Raw genomic sequence first — 20350 nt, 5'->3', positions numbered from 1 at the left:
GCTAGCTTGGTAACTTCGAGCTAGGTGGGCGTGTTTCAGCAACCAGGCACCTCAGCTGCACCCACCATTTTTGGTTATCCGGCGACACCCAACCTGGAAAATATGACAGCCAATTCTATTTGTTATAGTGTACCGCGCTCCTGGTCCTTATTCTGAATTTTTATCTGAATTCTCAGAATTTTTAATCAAGTTTAGTCCTTAAAACAGAAAGTAATTATTTTAGGTAATTTTAATATTCATGTGGACATTGATAATGATAGCCTTAGTACTGTGTTTATCTCATTATTAAATTCGACTGGCTTCCGTCAGAGTGTACCTAAACCTACTCACTGTTTTAACCGCACCCTCAACCTTATTCTGGTATATGGCATTGAAATTGAACATTTAAGTCCTTCCACAGAATCCTTCTTTATCGGACCATTACTTAATAACTTCTGATCTCCTATTACTGGACTACGCACCATTAGCCAAAAACTCCTGCACTAGATGTCTATCTGACAGTGCTGTAGCTAAATTAGTGATAAGTGATTCTATCTGCATTTAATTCAATGCCATGTCTCAATATAACAGAGGACTCTTATGCTAATTTCAGCCCCTCTCAAATTGATCATCTTGTTGATAGTGCTGCAGGCTCACTGCCAATGACACTCGACTCTATTGCCCCTCTATAAATGAAGATAATAAAACAAAGAAGGTTAGCCCCATGGTATAACCCCCAAACTGTCAATTAAAGCAAACATTGCGAAAACTTTAAAAGAATTGGCGTTCCACTAATCTGGAAGAATCTCATTTAGTCTGGCAAGATAGTTGTAAAACATATAGGAAAGCCCTCCATAATGACAGAGCAGCTTACTACTCATCATTAATAGAGTAAAATAAAAGCAACCCCAGGTTTCTTTTCAGCACTGTAGCCAGGTTGACAGAGAATCACAGTTAGTTTAATGATAACATTTTAATTATTAGAGACAAAATTAATCACGTCCCACCCTCAACTGGCAACGATTTATTCTTAAAGACAGGAACCTTAGAAACAGCTGTAAAACCTGATATATACTGTATTTAGATTGCTTCTCTCCTTTCGACCTTCTTCAACTAACTTCAGTGATTTCTTCATCTAAGCCATCAACTAGTCTCTTAGACCCTATTCCAACTAGGATGCTTAAAGAAGTTTTACCCTTAGTTAGCACTTCTTTACTGGATATGATCAATCTGTCTTTATTAACATGTCCCAGTCTTTTAAAATAGCTGTAATCAAACTTCTTCTTAAAAAGCCCACTCTTGATCCAGGGGTTTTGGCCAACTATAGACCTATATCCAACCTTCCCTTTCTCTCTAAGATCCTTGAGAAAGCAGTCACCAATCAGTTGTGTGACTTTCTACATAACAATAGTTTATTTGAGGATTTTCAGTCAGGAGACAGCACTGGTGAAAATTACAAATTACCTTCTAATTGCATCAGACAATGGACTTGTCTCTGTACTTGTCTTCTTAGATCTTAGTGCTGCATTCGACACCATTGACCATCTCATCCTGTTACAGAGACTGGAACATTTAATTGGCATTAAAGGAACCGCACTAAGCTGGTTTAAATCTATCTATCAGATCGACCTCAGTTTGTACATGTTAACGATGAATCCTCCATGCACACCAAAGTTAGTCACAGACTTCTGCAAGGTTCTGTGCTTGGACCGATTCTATTCACCTTTTCATATAAACTTCCTTTAGGGAATATTATTTGGAAACATTCCATAAACTTTCATTGTTATACAGATGATACCCAATTATATATATTGATCAAGACAGATGAAACCAATCAGTTAGCTAAACTTCAAGCATGAACGACATGACATGACATGAATGACCTGCAATTTTCTGACACAACTGAGGTTCTTGTACTTGGCCACAAACACCTCTAAGACATGTTATCTATGTGAGTATGAGTTATCTTTGATCAGGATTTGTCTTTTAACTCCCACATGAAAAAAATTTAAGGACTGCTTTTTTTTACTTTCTTTCAACTCTCCAGTTGATCCAGAATGCTGCGGAACATGTACTGACAAGAACTAGGAAAAGAGATCATATTTCTCCAATATTAGCTTCTCTGCACTGGCTCCCTGTAAAATCCAGAATCGAATTTAAAATCCTTCTCCTCACCTACATAACTCTTAATGGTCAGGCACCATCATATTTTACAGAGCTCATAGTACCTTATTACCCCACTAGGACACTGTGCTCCCAGGATGCAGGGTTACTTGTGGTTCCTAGAATCTCCAAAAGTAGAATGGGAGCCAGAGCCTTCAGTTATCAAGCTCTTCTCCTGTGGAATAAGGTTCTAGTTTGGGTTCGGGAGGCTTAAGAATTTCCTCTTTGATAAAGCTTATAGTTAGATTTAGAGTTAGAGCTGGGCCAAATGAGTCCTGAACCATCCCTTAGTTATGCTGCTATAGGCTTAGACTGCCGGGAGAATTACCATGATGCAATGAGCTCCTCTCTCCTCATCTCCTTAACCATCTTATGGCACCACTCATGGGATGCAGAAAACAAATATCTCAACACACCGGCCAACACAGTTGCCAATGCAGCACCAATAAACTACTGCTTATCTATCCAAACCAGGCAATACAACAGGTAATGCAAAATGCTTGCAATGAATGAAAAACTCTTTCATTGCTGTGTGTGGATATTTTACATGTACAAATCAGGCAATAAAGAAAGTGGAAAAGCAATCCCATGGCTTATAAATCCATGCAAGGCAATAAAATGGGTTATTAATCAAAACAATATAATTCACTCCCTTATAAATCGGTACAAGAAATAATTAAGGATCATAAATACACTGTTTATGGAATTATGGCTTATGAATTCATAGAAGACAACACTGTACCTTATTGACTCATACAACTTAGTAACCTGACTTATAAATCTGTGGAGTTCTCCTACATACACTGCACATAATATTTTTATAGTTTATTATATGCAGTGAGTAGAATAATATATCTACTAATGCATACAAAGATTAGAAACCCAAACATTTTTCCTTATGAATTTGTTGAAGGCAGGATTATGGCTCATGAATAAGATGTACATAATCTCATAGCTTGTACAGCAGTGTTGCTTACTGCATATTTATACATCCAATGCTCAAAGTAGCTTTCTCAAGGGCACTTTAACAGAAAATACATTATACTTATTACTGTTCTTGGACTAAACAAGGATGTTCTTCAAACCTGCATGTCAAATCAAGATCATCAAGTCAAATATTTTAATACAAATATACATTACCAAACCATTCTGGGAAATAATACAAGCATTTTTCCATTCAAATACACAAATCTATCAGACTTATTCCAGTGCACTGTATTGATAATTCAGAGGTAATTACATACGGGTTTAGGGTTATGGTGGTGACCTCAAAGCAGATTATCAGCTAAACACATCGAGGTAAATATTAATTCGCTCAATTTCTCTGCTGCTGCCACTGCCTTCATCCAATCTGATCAATGTTTACTAATATGAAGTCACACATAATATTTGCAGAATGATAAAACCTGATAATAAATGATGGATTTTAATTTTTTTGTCCTGCAGGTCTACAGATGGAGTGAGAGGATAAACAGATAGGTAGTGGTAACGTGCTACAAAACTTAGCAATGCCTCAACAATGGCAGGCAAGGTGGAGACTCCTAGCAAACAAATATAAATGTAAATAATTTAGGTTTCAAAATCTTACAAAAATGGGCTCTGAAAATGTTTTATGAGGAAATAAATGCATTCAACATGTGTATTAGGCCTTCGGGTGCATTAGAATACACACAATGTGTTTTTGCTGAGAAACAGTGAATGTAAACATAACTTGAAACTATGAAAAGAAAAACTCGACAGGGTACCTTTTTTAATTGTTTTCTCTGTCTCTGTAAAGTCTTTTCAGAGTTCCCTATGATGTAAATAAATTTGGCTGTGAAACTTTTTATAGGGAATATACTCCCTGGTAAAGAAGACTGAATGCAAATCCTATGTAAATGACCTGTTCTATACTGAAGACTTGAGTACCAAGACAAAGCACTGTACTTGTCTATTTTTCAGTTTCTTTCTGAAGTTCACATCAGGCAGCACAGAGCTTTTCTGCTGGGAGAGACTTAAAAAATATTTGACTAAAAGTTGTGTGATCAAGCTGCTGACTTCAAGAGGAGCTGCAGAGACAGAAACACTGAACTACTGGTTCTCTAGAGAGCAAAGAGGATATGAGAAACAAGGCAAGTGTGTGTGGAAGTTAGTGCCTGAGAGATATGGAGAGACAGAAAGAGACTTGTTCCCATCCCAGAAGACTTGAGAAAGGGCCTTGAATTCACCAGCACTGAGACTAATAAGGCCAAAATTCACACAGAAACTCACACACACATTTGTACTATTATAAGAGGCTGTTTTATAATCAAACAGTCCCTTAAAGAAGCATGAATCAACAAAATAACCACACTATGGAGAAGTTGGTCTCCTTGCTCAAAACAAGAGTACACTCCTCACCTATGAACAGCTGGCTGTTGAGCTGCAGGTGGAACTGTCCGTCAGCAGGAGCCTCCTGTGTGGCGGCAGGAAGTTCATCCAAACGAAGCAATGCCTCCTTGACGTTACGCTCTGCTCGAACTCGATGCCACCGGTTGTCATTCAGCGGCACGCTCGACTCCACGCGAACCTCCAGCGGCCCGTTACCCACATCGAAGGAGAAAACCACGTGAGTGGAGGCTGATAGAGGGGAAGAGATACAGGTGACCGGGAAGAAAGGGGGTTAGCAATAAGGGTGATTGATGTAGATAATGGAGAAATGATTGATGTGGATATGGGAAAGGAAGGGGACAGAGGGAAGTATCAAAACAGAAAAAAACATAAATAATTAATGTACTGTGGGTGTCATATTTAGATGAGTATTCGATTGCCATACCAACTGATTTCACCAGACACCATTTGTTTGCTAAACAAAATCTAACACTATACACTATACTCTGTTGCCTGATGAAGCAGATGTATTTTATTGAAATTTTAAACTTTAAACTTTACAAAAACAAAATGTAATGGAAACCAAATGGAGAACTGATATTGATGAGTACTGCTTTTGTTTGGACAGAATACTCATTCACTGCTGCTTTTAAGGAGACAATTTAGATTTAGTTTTCACCAGTCTCAGACCCCACACCAACATTTAATTTGTGCAAACAGGACACGTCTGCAGCATTAAAATGACTGAGGATGGGACACTGCTGAAACCTCACTTTTGTGATTTAGGCTGAAGGAGGCAGGTGTATGTTTACATAAAAAGCTGGTATGAATCTTCCCTTTATAGCTGTGTATTTTCACACAGCTCCTACAGTCCATCTAAGACCTGCCAATGCTGCAAATGAGAATAAAGACAGGAGCTTTAACAAGCAGGTAGGTTGGAATCTAGTGTATGGAGACCTAACAAGCAGAGATGGGGGGAATGTAGGGCTCCCTGGAATATACTTTAATTACTCTTTCACACCAAAATAACAAACACAAAAGCCAGCAGAGCTTCTAACTAAGCAGACTGGGTACAGTTCTCACAAGATAACAACAAACAAATGACTAGAGGGTCTGCCAAGATGTTATGTACTGATTACTTGAAAGAACTAGACTCTGCTGTGCTTCTTTTCAGACTGTACTTTATTTCAGATTGCACCTACCTCTACCTGGGAGGTAGACTTAGCAGATTCTCTTCTGGGCCTCTTGCCCTCAGCCAGTGACTTAGTACATTTACTCAAGTACTGCACTTGTACAGTTTTGAGGTACTTGAACTTCTGTACTTGATTTCACATATAAAACATATGATTATCTATAAAATATAATGTATTATTACAGATTAAAAGTATACTTTTTATATATGTAAAGTTCTTAAAAATAGCTCTATCAAGACCGACTACAACAGTAAAATGCTACATACATGCACACATATAGTATAATAATGATATAACACTCTGAAAGGGTGAATACTGTGTACTTCTTAGTGAAAAGGGTCCATGATTATATGTACTTTATTTTTTGTAGTATTACTACAAGTTAAGGATATGAATCATTCTTCCACCACTGCCCTTAGCAAAGTTTCCCTCTAATCCTCAGAATCATGCGTCAGGACCACGGCCAGCTCCTCAGCCCTGTTGGTGCAGCCATGTTTCAGCACCATGGGCAGCGAACCAGGGCTGAATGTCTGTCTGTCCGTCTTTACTCCTTTCAGGCTGACTGCTCAGCTCTCTCTCTGTTCTCTTCAACAGCAAAATATTTAGGAGAGGCAAACCATCATCCTTCATGTTGTGCTGGTGGAAGGTGAGGATGTATTACTATTGGAGTACAGAACAAGATGAAACAATATCCCAGCATCCTACAGTAACTTCATTTATAAATTGTTCTCAGGCCCAGCCTCAGTGTTACAGAGCGATCTGAGGAAGCCGGCAACAGAGCAGCAGTATTCAGAGCTGGAACAACCACACTGACATTGATTTCCCTGAGGAGAGAGGCTGTTGGTGCAGCAGTGTCCCTGTATTAGATTATGTGTGTGTCCCTTCAAATCCCATTTCTAAAACAACTTCCTTCAAAATGCGACACAACACAAAAAGAACCAAAACACAGCAAACTAAACCAAACTAAAAAAGGTAGGTGAAGTGCAAGAGCTTCAAAAAGCAACTATGGATGACTCGAATAACTGATTGAAGGCATCTATACAAGTCGTTCCAAACGATACACACCACTGCTGCCCATAAATATGTACCTCATACCATCTGCAACACTATCATAGCCATATAAGCACAAGGACACCTTGTTGGGTAGTACAGCTATATTTTAAATGACACAATATATGGTAGGCTATAAACATACATCTCACAACCGGCCGCATTTCCATGCCACCCATAAACTAAATAACACCCTGTTGGTTATTACTGTCATAATCTAAATGACACACTATGGCACCCATAAATGTGTGTATTACACATGAGACAGGAATTAATGGAGGGCCAAGGCTAAAGTGCTCCTGATAGTTCATAACTTAAATTAAAAGCAAGGGTACAAAAAACCCTGCAATGATTATGAGTTCTCTTTTTATGGATTTCATCTTGGTTACATTTTATTTGTTGTGTTGTGAATACAGTGCTGTCCCATGTGGGCCAGCATATGTTATGCAGGCAGTGTATGACTGTGCAATGCATTCAACTGTAGTCTGTCGGGGAAGAAAATTGATCGGAGAACAAAAAACAATGCAACCTAAAGCAAAACAAAATGTTGGAAACATGCAAGTAGAACCAGAAAAAAACATAATCTGTCAATAAAAAATGAAACAGCCAGTTTCATCCAGCCTCAAAAGTTAAGGGATAAATGGATGGGAAAATGTTACCATCCTCTATTGTAAGGCTCTATTAATTTCAAACACTTTAATTCCAGCACTGGGAAAGAAATTGGAAGAATACAAACGGAGTGTTTTGCTGGGTTCACAGTTCAACAAAAATAAACAAAAAGGACCAGCTTTATCTAAAAATGTGATTTAACAGTGAAAAAAATATAATCAAAGTTTCCTTCGACTGGATCTTCTAACTGCATCACTATTAGGGAGAACAATCTGTTAGTTTTGCTGCCATACTATGAATCACACGCACACCATGAAGGGTTTAAAAGACACACACATATCCCCTTTAACAGTGTTTGATTTGGATTTTGTGTATCCTCCAGCTCCTACTCACAGCTCAGTTCTATCCGGATAAAGTCTTTGATGCCCAGGTTTTCCAGGAACACACCAGAGGAGGCTGTGGTTTTAAATAGGAAGGAGATATCAGCGCTCAGCTCTCCATGGAAGGTGGGAAAGTGGAGGTACGACGTCTCCTTGTCGAAAAACGCAGCGTTCCAGAAGTTCTCTAATAACAAAATAAAATATCACAATCAAGATCTTTAAATGGAAATCACATCAGAAACAAATGAGCCAACCTGTTAAGTTACACTTACAGTAATTCTTTAATTCTATGCTTTGACATTTGTGTCAAATTTATTAATTTAAACAGTTAATTAAAAATTGCAATTACAAAATAATTTAATAAAGGAAAGAAATAATGTTCACTTTGATTTGTTTTGAATAAAACAAAAGAAGTAATGTTTAGTCAAATTACCAACAGTCTTGAACTAGAAGGTTGTGGATGAACTGAAGACTGATTTGTTGGATGAGGATTTAAACTTTTGTTTTTCAAAGCATTTGTTTGACCTAAGCTCTTACGTCAGCCATGCAGTTGGACGTAATAAGCAAGAGACAACAGTAATTCTATAACAGGAAGAAATCTGTCATCACAGAATCATGTGTAACTAGGACCAAACTTACTGTCTCCATGACAACGGAGAGGTCCCACCCTGTAGGCGGCCTCTGACCCCGGCCTCTGGATGTCACCCAGCACCAGAGACCTGACTGGGAGGCTCTCCTTATGGGTGAGCAGGCCCGAGTCTTCAGCCCTGCAGGAAAAGAAAAGAGAGGAAGCAAAAATAGTCGAATGAGCAGGAGATCAACAATTACACTCTACTCACAAACCCCAATGGATTTATTGATGTGTTTGTTTTTAATGTTACATCACTCTTGTGACAATATTATATGTTGTAACTAGCTGATGTAAACATTGCAGTGTGTAGGTGAAATCTCTCGGGGACCTATTTATTCCAAAACTAAATTGTAACCATCAGCCAGTCACCAGTCAACATGCATCGCTGGCAGTTTGTGGAACAGCTACTCCCAAAACAAGACACCCCCTGTCCACATGCAGCTTTATGCATTTAAGATAATGCGCCTGTTAGCCTTGTTGCTGTGGAAAGTCGTGTGTAAAAATACATCCAGGACTGGAAGGACTGAAAGCGAGGAGTGTATACAGCACTTGGAGTCTGATGAAATATTGAGGAGCAGCAGTGGCAGCTCTAGTCTGTAAAAATCTCTGAGAGAGAGTCTCTGTTGCACAAACAGCTTGGACTGGGAAATGATAGAAGGAAGGAAGTGAGGCAAAGGCAGGATTGCTTACAGCATGAGGAAAGGTTAAAATGGTTTTGTTTTTTCCTCTGCTCAATTTATCCCAGTCGATTTGTTGTTGTTGTTTTAACTGCCAAAGTTACAGTGAAAGTGAAACAAGGACAGTTTGCTGGTGTACAGTTATCAGTCAGGCTAAGTATCCTAGAAAAATAAGTTAGCAAATATTCAATCTGGGAGACTACTTCTCAATCATCATATGAATTTTCCTTTTTTTCTTCCAATATTCAGTAAAAGACAAGCTCACCTCCAGATCTGCAACACAAACAACAGTGTCCAAAGTCTGAATTCTTATTCTGGCGTCATGGGGTTGCTACCGCATCAGAGTAATACATTCACAATGAGGTCAAATTGCCAAAAATGTCTCTTTCTATCTTGTAGGTTTTTTATGTATTATATAATAAACAAAATAATTTCAATAGAAATAATTTCCTCACTTTTCTTTAAGTTAGTTTCTCCTGATTTAAAATAATATCCTATCTTTATTTACACATGACCACGAAAGCCATGTTTAGGTCTCTTCAAAGACAACAAGGGACAAAAAAGTAATAGAATTAACATCACACTAAACTGACATATTATGTTGTATTTTTACTTCAACTCTCCCTCAAAACTCATAATATATTTTTTTGTTATAGTTAGAAAAGGCAGACAGTGTATTACTGAATAAATTGCTATATACTATTTACTTATATGTCCATTATTTTTACTGTCTGGAAAGCACTGCATTTTTAAAGATGTCATAATGTTTTACCAGTTAATATACAAAAAAATCAAAGAAATAATACGACCACAGATTAAATGGTAAATGGTTGCATTTATATACAGATTACTGATAAATTGTCCTCCATGTTCAAAATCATATGCAACATTGTACAACAGAGCATTTTGTCTTTCTAACGCTTACAGTCTTCTGTTTTCTTTTCATGAAACACGGTGGCAAGCTGATGGTAGATGCTTAAAAGTGAATGTGTAAACTTACAGAAGCAAGATACCCTGAAAAAGCCTTTACTGTGACTACAAATGATGAGGAGAATATATAAATATGTGTATGTGTTTATTAATGTCAGTACCACTCCATGCGGTCGGCGTCACAGTTGCAGTAGTGTTGTGGATCCACACAGTCGCCCTGCAGGCCGCACGCACACTGCTGGCTGCCTGGCTGAGCTCCGCCCCAATAAGCCTGGAGACGACCGGGACCGGGACCACCGAGCCACCAGCTGAACGGAGAGCCGTCTGGAACACACACACAACCAACAACAACAACTGATGCATATGTCATATACGAGAAAACATTTGGTTCAGTTAGGTTCAGCCTTTTACACCAGAGTCTTACTATTCTGTTCACTCTTTATCCTCACATTTCTTTTGGAAACAAACAAATAAATGTGTGCTGAGAGAAAACCGCTAAGTGCTGTTTGAGAAGACATTTTGCAGTATAAACGGATACAAATATTTACTTCTTCCATACATTTGACCAAAAAAGAAACTTATTTAATGTAGCAAATGACTGTATAGCATGTTTGCCTTGGTGACATGTGAGACTTATCATTCATTTAAACACAGTAGCTTTAATAGACATCACATGATCTCATACTTAAACAGCACATACAAATATAGCATTCAAAGACGATACACAAAAACGGATACATCAAACTTTTTTGTTGCATGTTGATTTCTCTTGGCTTCCCCTGAGAAAAGCTGCGTAGTATATCTTGGCTCTAACAATAAAACTGATAACACTTTCTGGACAAAACATTGAGGCCATAAAATAAAAATGTCTTCTTTTGGGGGCATCATTAATATGAGAACATTGTGAGTTAGGGTCAGGAAAGGTCCATTCATTCCCTCATTCCAAAAAAATCAATCATATCCCTCTACATTGCTTTTATTTCATGTATTTTACTGGTGGGACTCTCACAACACAACGACACCACAGTAAGTCCATAAATACTGCCTGGACATTATTACTGCACTTTTCTTGTGATGTTGATGTACAGACTGAAGCTTTTTCAACAATTACAATTTACTGTAAGCCAATCTAACAGTCTCAACTAAATACCAAGAAAGTAAAGCACTCCCTCGATCCATCCATTAGTCCCTTCCCCTCCTCTTTCCTCAATCCATTTTCTGTTTGCCCTGAATGTTGTTTCTGTCTTGCTTTCCTACCAACTGTCTTTGCTGCAACTGGACAGAAGATGGACAGATGATTATAATGCATAAGATAAATGTTTATGTTAATTTATGTATGTATGATGATAATCACATACGTTCCTGTCCACTTTGTCATAGGCAATGTTTGCCACAAGTAAAATGCCAGTAAAAACATTGTTTTTGGTTGTTTAATTGATTATAACTCACAGCTTCATGGTCAATAAATGACCTGTAAACTTGATGGAGACAAACACCATGATTTGAAAAATGCATGTTCAAAGTAATTGGACTCAACGTTTCTTCTAAAAGAAGAAAATCCTTGGAGTTTGATTAAGTATGAAGCAATGAGCGTAACAATCATTTTGTTTTGTCTAGTAGAGCGAGGAAGATGTGTGTGGAGCTGCAAGGAGTTAGGTTGTTTTCTCCAGAGCTTTTGTTTTTGTGCAAAATGATATTTGCCTCATAACTCACTCTGATTAGATTTGATTCAAAGACAGCACAGAATGTAAGACAAATATTCATACAATATTCAGTGGTTACAACTTGAGTAAATAAAGTCCAGGGGAAAAAAACACATTAACTGAATACTTTGCAACCTCAAAAATTATAATTTATTCTACCCTCATTTAATCAATATTTCTGCCGTCTGAGTTAAAACCTTTTTTTCCCACTGGAGGTAAATGAAGCAGAGAGGATCTTTCACCTAAAATGCAAAGCCAGCCTACATCAACAGGCTTCAAGTTAGAAAAGACAGCTTCTTACTTTTTCTGGTTTGAATCCCTGTAAAGAAAATCTGAGCCAGGATGGTAAAAAAGAGCAAGCTAAACAAATACCTTCTTTCCTAGATAAACAAACAGGCCCTTACCTGGAGTGTTGAGGAGGCGGGACTTCCTGCAGTGGTAGGAAAGTTCCTGTTCGCAGTGCTCTGATTGGCTGATGGCGGCCAAAAGCTGCTCCTCTTCAGTCGAATAGTCAAAGTGGACTGAATGCTGGTTTACACCTGGAGATGGTCGAACTCTGGTCAGCTCTGTGTTGTTGTGCTGGATCACCATCCATGTGTTCCCCTCTGTTGATAGAGAGACAGACACAAGAAAACACAAACATTACTATGATGCAATATACACTATGTGGTCAAGGGTATTTTGGATTCTGCTTGCAACTTAGAGGGATGAAGAACAGAGAAGGGAGGTTTTCTTTTTCTCTTCTTTCCAAAAGAGTAACTTTTGTGTCCTTTGCATTTTTTTTTTGTATAAAAGTTAAAAAAATCCCTGCACAAAAATCGCGCTTACTGTAGATATATCTATGTATTTACAATGTTTTGGTGTGCTCAACCTTCATCAGGTATATTGGCAAGCTTCACAACATTTCCATCCTGTATTTACACATACTGTAGATGCTGGCTAACTTATCCAATCAGAGGACCACAGAAATTACACACAATTGTTTTAAACACCTTGAACAAACACACACACTGCCATCCAGGTAATTAGGTAAAGAAGGCATTTTTCAAAACATCATACTATTAAAGGATTAAAAAAGGATTAGACGACGACAGAGGTAAATAAAATGGTTTAAGCTGTGGAAGAACTTGACTGGCCTGCACAGAGCCCTGACCTTCTCAGCCCCATCCAACACCTTTGGGATGAATTCATTCAAAAACTGCGAGCCATGCCCCATCACCCAGCATCAGTGGCCGACCTCACTAATGCTCTTGTGGCTGAATGGGAACAAATCCCTGCAACCAGGTTCCGAAATTTTGTGGAAAGGCTTCTCAGAAGAGTTACAGCAGCAGATTAATGAACATGGTTTTGGAAAGAGACCAACAACCACATATGAGTGTAATGTGTCCACATACATTTGGCCATGTAGTGTATGCGATAAACAAAGACAGACTGAGAGAGAGAGGGGAGCAAAAGAGAGGATGATTACTATTCAAATTTATACAATTATGTAAATCGTGTTGAGCACTGACACAGATGGCGAGAAAGACATATATGAAGAAAGGAGAGAAAAATAAAATCAAAGTACAAATGACTTAAAGCACCAAGACATATTCAAACAGGGAGATGAATGTGGGAGAGAGAGATTAAAGTAGAGAGGGGAACAGAAAGATAGAGAGCCTTGTAGAAAAAGGGGGATGGAAGATAGAGTGGATCAGAGCGTGATGAGAGGAGTATCATCATTTACAATTATGTAAATGTTAATTATACAAAATGTTGAGAGATGATACGAGGGTGAGGGGAGTTTGTGTGTGTTTGTGTGTGTGTGTGTGTGTGTGTGTCACCTGTCATGTTGCAGTAGACAAGCTGCGGTTTGATTGGTCCGCTGCCGTCCACGTCGATATAAAAATGTCCCGACGAGTTGCCGTTGTGTTTGTACGCCTCGCAGGACTGTTCGTACACAGCTGGGAGGAAAATAATGAGATCAGCTCCAGCATGAATCACATCAACAGCAACACATCAGCTGGCAGACACACAGGAGCTGTGAGGGGATGAAGATCACACACTGTGGAGGATTATGGGTGCTGCTTCATATGTATGTATCACCACTGAATCACTGTCTCATAACCAAAGTGAAGAAAAGGTTTCATTTCTGCAGCAGCATGCCATAAAGTAAAGATAACTCCAACTGGAGAGGACAGTAATGACTGATAGGAGTACAAAGACTCAATAAATAAAACTTTAGACCTTTATCAGCCCTGCCTCTTCCTCTCTATCTCCATAAGTCTTCCGCCCTCCTCTCTCTGTCTCACACACACACCAGTGCATCCTCTGCAGTCAAAGAATCGAGCCCTTCGAGTCAAATCCATATCTAAAGGTTCCCACACTCTGCTCACCTGTTTATCTCTCTTCTTCTCCACAGCCAAAGGCCTTTTATTCATCACATTCCCTCAGTGTGGTTAGAAAAAAGTTTTCACAGAAACATCAGCAATAAAAATGAGACCAGAGGTGAACTGTGTGGGAAACTCTCCCCTTTTGATTTCGAGGATTTGACTCAAGCGAATCGGCACTGAACCAGTATATCTCACCTATAAGCTCACTTCACTGCTGCTGTTTCATTTATTTATCGGCATTTGGCATTTTAGTCACGACTATAGTGTCATTAACCCCCATTATATCACTCATATACAAACACGTTTTATAAATATTTTGCAGTGAGGGGAAAAATACTCATCACATGAAGCTCACAAAGGGGTCAATTTGCACCAGCTACGCTAAAGGGGAAAACCTGTACAACTGTAATTTCTGGCTGGTAAGTGCATCTGTGATTGGCAACTTCAGAATAACAGGTTTTCTGCATATTGAAGTTCAATCTATAAACTAAGCCTCTTTGCTGCTTGGAGCTGCCAACTTGAAAAGTCTTTTAAATACCCTTGACATGAATGATGGAGGGAACTCACAGGTACACAGGACATTACAAGCAGTCTCCATGCTGTTTTATTCACTCATTTTTCATTCTTTTATTGTTTTCTTATAAAAGTAAGAGCAATAGAGTATATAAGTCATATTTGTTCATCACTTTTTTATTTTCAATTTGCCACCTTGCTGTAAGTAGTAAATGTAAAAATAACTGCATGTAAAAGGAAATTCATTATCTGCCTCTCTTTCTCTGACATTGTGTCTCTTACTTGATTCTAATTTTCATTTAATCTGCCATAGCGCTAACTCATAACTCTTGTTTTCTCCCTGTCTAAATCTCTCTCCAACCATGTCTCCTACAAATTACATTTATATACCACAGATTTGCAACATCAAATACATTTTGGAGGAAACATAATGCTGCCCGAAATATGTTTTATATCAACATAATTAACAAAACGTATTTATCCACTCTTGCATTACAGTATCCACTCAGCAACTAAAGCATGATAAATGTTTTTTATGGTTATATTTAGCACCTGGTTAAGGTTAGGGGATTATTGTAGTCTTAGTCAAACATTTAAAAATTGACTTGAAGCAAAAGACACAACGTATTAGCTAACATTTTACAGAAAACACCCAAAGTTGTTTTGTTGCCTAAACCTAACCACACACAGGACTCAGGATGTAAAACCTGGCCTTGAGTGTCAAAGTCCTGCACTTTGTACACCCACTATCCACACCAACCACCTCCCTACAACTTGTGTGTGGTACAAAAACTTTTGGCACAGAACATAAACCAGACAGCATAATACAGTTGCCCTCAAAATGTATTCGGCAAACCAAAATAGTAGTATATAACTCTTGTGTTGTTATCAGTTGCTGATGCCCTGCCTCGTGTCAAAATCTACTTTAATCACTTTATTATTTAATTTCATTTTATGCTTATTTGGTGCATATTTCTAGTAATTCTCTAGTAATTACTTTTATGTTAAAACATTTAGCACACAACAAACCTGGGGACAAAATAGTATTTCAGCAGAGGAGTACTGGTTGGTTTCAGAGTAATCTAATCTATCTAATGGAGATACCACGTGTCATCTGCTGAGCGCTCTGTATCTGATGGGTGCTTAAAGGCAACAGGACACATACACAAAGCAAAGAGAGGGGGAAGAACTTGTGGGTCATTAGGGGCTGACACCACTCTAATGGTTCAATCTGGCCCTACTGTCCATTGGTTACTGTATGTGGTGATGGGTGACTGACAGGTGACTTACAGCTGTGGCAGGTCGCTCCGCTGTAGCCGCTGTCAGAGCAGTTACAGTGGAAGACAGTCCAGGACTGACTGCAGAGGCCGCCATGTTCACAACGACTGGGAGAGCACCTGAGAGAGAGAGAGAGAGTTTATTGCAAAGTTTTTCAAGTATTCTTTTTCAGTCCTCAACAATATCCTGATATACATTTGTGTGGGAGGAACTTGAAGAATTCATTTTTGCTGTCAAGACAAAAAAAAAAGGAGAAAAATGTATCATCATATATTCTTTACTGAGACTGCAGATGTGAAAAATCCATTTGCTTGTTTTGGCAGCTTGAACATTTGGAAACAATTCTGCAAGTCTTACTGCCAAAAACCTTTCAGAGAGGACAAAAGCAGTCGATGCCAATAAACCTCTTTCATTCATTATTATCAAAAGAGGTAAACTTTTTTTTGCTTGTTTGTTTGAAAATGCAGCTGAAACATCTTGTGTTTTAGGTGAGTCATTTGTGAGTCATTTATCTTACAATGGGTGAGCAGGCTCAGTGTGTTTGTGGACACTTTGACAGGAAAAACTGGCTGTCAGGCTCAAACCTTTGACCTTTTGGGGTTACTTTATAGATGATCCTAGATAGTGATGACTGGCAAAAAATACTTTTAAACTGTGACTATCCTCACAAAAACAAAGGTGCATCTTTTCCATTTAAGCATCATGCTGTGGGAGGTTGTCCAACTGAAAAAAATCTCTCTAAAACATTTTGTTTCTAATGTTGACTGTAAATTTAGCTGAACCACTGCTTCACACATCTTCAGGAAGATTAAAAATCATTTCACTTCCTCGCAACTTTCTTTCAGTTGATATCATAGAGAGAGAGAGAGAGAGAGAGAGAGAGAGAGAGAGAGAGAGAGAGAGAGAGAGGAGAGAAAACTTTCCTTCTTTACAGAGAACATTTGAAATACCTTGGCTTTCTTGATTCCAGATTATGAGACTGGGTGAAGTTACTCTTTAAAATATGCTCCTTCAGTGTTTAAAGTTGGGTTCTCACCCAGAGCTTCTTCTGAGATGATAGAACATGCTTAAAACATTGTAGGGCTGTATCATACCCTTTGTAAAAGGACTTTTCTCAGTTTATCTAATTAAGCATAGCTCAGCGTCACTGGGAATATTAATAAAGACATCAAGTGACCTCATTCTGCTGAAATGGGGAAGAGAAAAACAAACATACAGAGAGGATGAACAAAGATGATAACTAGCTATATTTTTAAAGACAGTAACTATGGACCTTGCTTGTTGTTGCCTGTCTGCATGTTACATTACAGCCACTTTATCATTCGCTCTGTGTGCACTTTTTTTTACTTATGGGCACCAGGAGCTTTGATAAATATTATATTATATTATTCTGCAAGCAATGTGCTTCAAACTACCTTTATTTTGATCCTGTCCTGGCCTTTTGAAGCCCCCGTTTCTTGTTGCATCTGACTCAGGCAACAGTATTTTTATCCACATGGATCGCTTCCACGGCCGATTACTTCAGCAGGGTTTGATTCACGCACACACATTCACAAATAAAATCCATAATAATAACCACTTCACTCTAATCCCATCTCATTTCTCAGTTCTGCTTTTGTGAGTGTGTACAGTGTGTTTGTGTGTTGGTATTTGGGGGGCTGGTATTCTGCATGCTTCTGTTTATATCGTCATATTGAGAAATGCATGTTTTGAATACTAAATGTAAACATATGTGACAGTGTTTGGGTGTGTGTTTGCCCAAACCCAGGCAGGAATATTGAAGAGAAAACAGATGACTGTACAGAATCTGCAGCCTCACATTTATTTAGATAAAAGCCCTGACTCAGCAGCCTGTCAGCCTGCTACAGTGTGTGTGTGTGTGTGTGTGAGGGGGGGGGGTTACCTCCATTTATCTCTATACTGCTTTGATCTAAAGTGAGCTAGTTAGCGTTCACATTTAATTCCCATTTAATTTTAACCTAAATTACCACTGCCAGTTTTAGTGTGTAAATAGTGACATCAACCTGTTAGAATCACAGATATGATTCTTGGGGTGGGATGATGATGATGTAGATGCATTTGGAGGAGATGGAGACTTGACTTCTACCCTCCTTTAATAAAACACCAAGTACTAGTCATAACATTGTTTCCCACACAGAAAAAGAATACAAGAAATAAAGAACCCAACACATCCACCCCTCCCCCCAATGGTCACATACACAATCCAGACACAAATACACATATATCCCACCCCACACATATATCATGAAAACATAACGTTGATAGCTTCTGACAACCAGTTTCTCCCACAGAGAGAAAACAATGCAGTGTCACAGATGGATAACCAGTTGAGTTCCTATCAGACTGCAAACAGCCTCATCTAAACCACACATCCATTGAAATGTCATTCACAGAAACACAGTATTCATACTTAGCCCTAAGGCAGCCAAATACCAGCTCTTTAAATACTAATTCAGGATCCATAAGCCCGCTATCCCGCAGCGACTTGAGCCATGTGGCCAATTTAGCCTGACAAAACCAAAAATTCAATAGAACACTTAAAGTTCTGTCACACAGAGTACATTGGCCCCAGTACTGGAGAAAACCCCATTCGCATCTTCCTTCAGACTGTGTACCGTACTGTATCTGTTTGTGGAGAGTCAATAAAAATCCAGTAGAAGAAGAACTACTCAGATCCTAGTAGCAATAACACACTGTGAAAATACTCCACTACAAGTAAAAGTCCTGCATTCAAAGTAAAAGTATTTAAGTATTATCAGCACAATTTATCTAAGCACCAAGTAAAAGTACTTATTCTACAGAAAAATGGTCCCTGTCAGTATTTTACTATTATATATGATGTTTTTGGATTAATATTACTGCTGCATTATGTGTATGTTGCATTTTACTGCTGTAGTTGTTTAAGCGTGAAAAAAACCCAGACAGAGTTGGAATCAGTTTGCTGTTATATCAATCAGTGAAAACACAATTTTTAATATGAAAATGTAAAAAAAATGAAAATGTAAAAAAAAATTACTGTAATGACAGCAATGAAAAAAAAAAAAATAACATGCATGGACCACAACCTGTATCCTAACTCTGATTTTCTTATGTGTTTGTTAAACTTATATTTTTACGAGGTATAACACAAGGTGTTGAACTGATGTTGTAATGGAAAGACTCCTTGTGGGTTGGAGCTCCATTTGTGCTGTTAATGGAGTGTTTGCTTTGGCTAATAATACTATTTGCTATGGGCAACAATCATAAAACACACACACATACACACAACTGTAGATATAATAACCTGCGCTGAAGTATGACCACGACATTGAAGCTATGTCAGTGAGTCCATTTTCCACCTGACTTTACAGTACAATATATCCCATGGGGCCAAAATTCAATCAGCAGGATTACAGCGAGAGGGCATATGGCAGATTTTTTCTCTCTTTACTGGAAAACAGGATTTTTTTGTAAGCTTGTTTCAGTAAGCTGTCAGATCTGTGCAGGAACTGTATTCTGCTGAATAATAATCTGATGAATGCAGAAACAGGGAGACATTTAATTAAAACCACTCGAGCAGATTCTCCTTATCTGGCAAAGATATGTGGTTGGTTCAATATTTGTGTTTACATCCAGTTTACTGTACATGTGGTGTGTGTGTGTGTGTGCTATGCCCTAGGGGAGGGTTTATAATTGTTGTAATTTTCTCATTAATTGTGCTGCTATTTGGCATGACACCAAAACTGATTTGTTCTGCACTCCATCACTCATCTCTCTCTCTTCTCCCGAGGTTGAAGTTATCACTCTCATCCTGCATTGTCACTGATGATACACGTATTTATTATTTAGTTTATCATCTTACCATCAGCTAATCAATGTTTTATATTAACAGATTAACAGGTAGCAAGTGTTTTGTTGCTTCAATTGGAGCTTTTAGATTATCACCCATGAGAATTAGTTTTTACAATTTTTGTCCTCTAAACAATGAAGATGTGTTTTTTATTCAAAATTTCATTGATACATCAATGTCTAATTGTTGTAACTGTTTCAGCGATTGGAGATTAAGTTCATCTCTGTGTCTGTCCCCCATGCTTACTTTTTATAGCCAATTAATGGTCTTTGTTTCTCTCTTTCTGCCCCTATAATACATAACTGTATTGCTAGATGTTGTCGTGGTGATGGTTGTACAATCCAAACCCCTCCCTCAGCCCAACTTCTATTTAATATGTCTTTATCGCTCTCTATGTGGAGATGACTCCATTGGAAATGACATTTATACATAGTAATTTGACATTTCTTTACCCACACATAACTATAATTGCATTACTGGACACAAAATAATTAAATAGAAACAGACAACAGCAGGGCTATTCAACAAACAGATGTGGACATTTGAACATTACACTCAAATGTGATGGTTGAACATCTTTTCAAAATCATGGTCATTAGTCTGCTGCTGTAACAGCCTCCACTTTCCTAAAAAAAAAAAAAAAAAAGGCTTGGATTTGGACAGGGGTGTCCAC

The 20350-nt window shown here is 38.3% G+C and overlaps 1 protein-coding gene across 2 annotated transcripts in view; it reads right to left on the bottom strand.

Moving 5' to 3' along the window:
• Window positions 1-20350, bottom strand: part of LOC122887152 (contactin-associated protein-like 4) — a 95964-nt gene that overhangs the window by 20319 nt on the left and 55295 nt on the right. For both annotated transcript variants that reach the window (XM_044220100.1, XM_044220099.1), the window contains exons 11-17: window positions 15840-15946; window positions 13488-13607; window positions 12069-12269; window positions 10123-10285; window positions 8363-8490; window positions 7737-7907; window positions 4522-4740 (exon numbers count right to left, since the gene is read on the bottom strand). In XM_044220100.1, coding sequence (XP_044076035.1) covers window positions 4522-4740; window positions 7737-7907; window positions 8363-8490; window positions 10123-10285; window positions 12069-12269; window positions 13488-13607; window positions 15840-15946 — 1109 coding nt within the window. The remainder of the gene's footprint in view (window positions 1-4521; window positions 4741-7736; window positions 7908-8362; window positions 8491-10122; window positions 10286-12068; window positions 12270-13487; window positions 13608-15839; window positions 15947-20350) is intronic.

The sequence above is a fragment of the Siniperca chuatsi genome, linkage group LG13 (genome assembly GCF_020085105.1).
Source record: "Siniperca chuatsi isolate FFG_IHB_CAS linkage group LG13, ASM2008510v1, whole genome shotgun sequence".
Taxonomy (NCBI): Eukaryota; Metazoa; Chordata; class Actinopteri; order Centrarchiformes; family Sinipercidae; genus Siniperca; species Siniperca chuatsi.
Note: the sequence above shows the minus strand (reverse complement) of the source record. Positions and strands in the feature narration are given on the sequence as shown.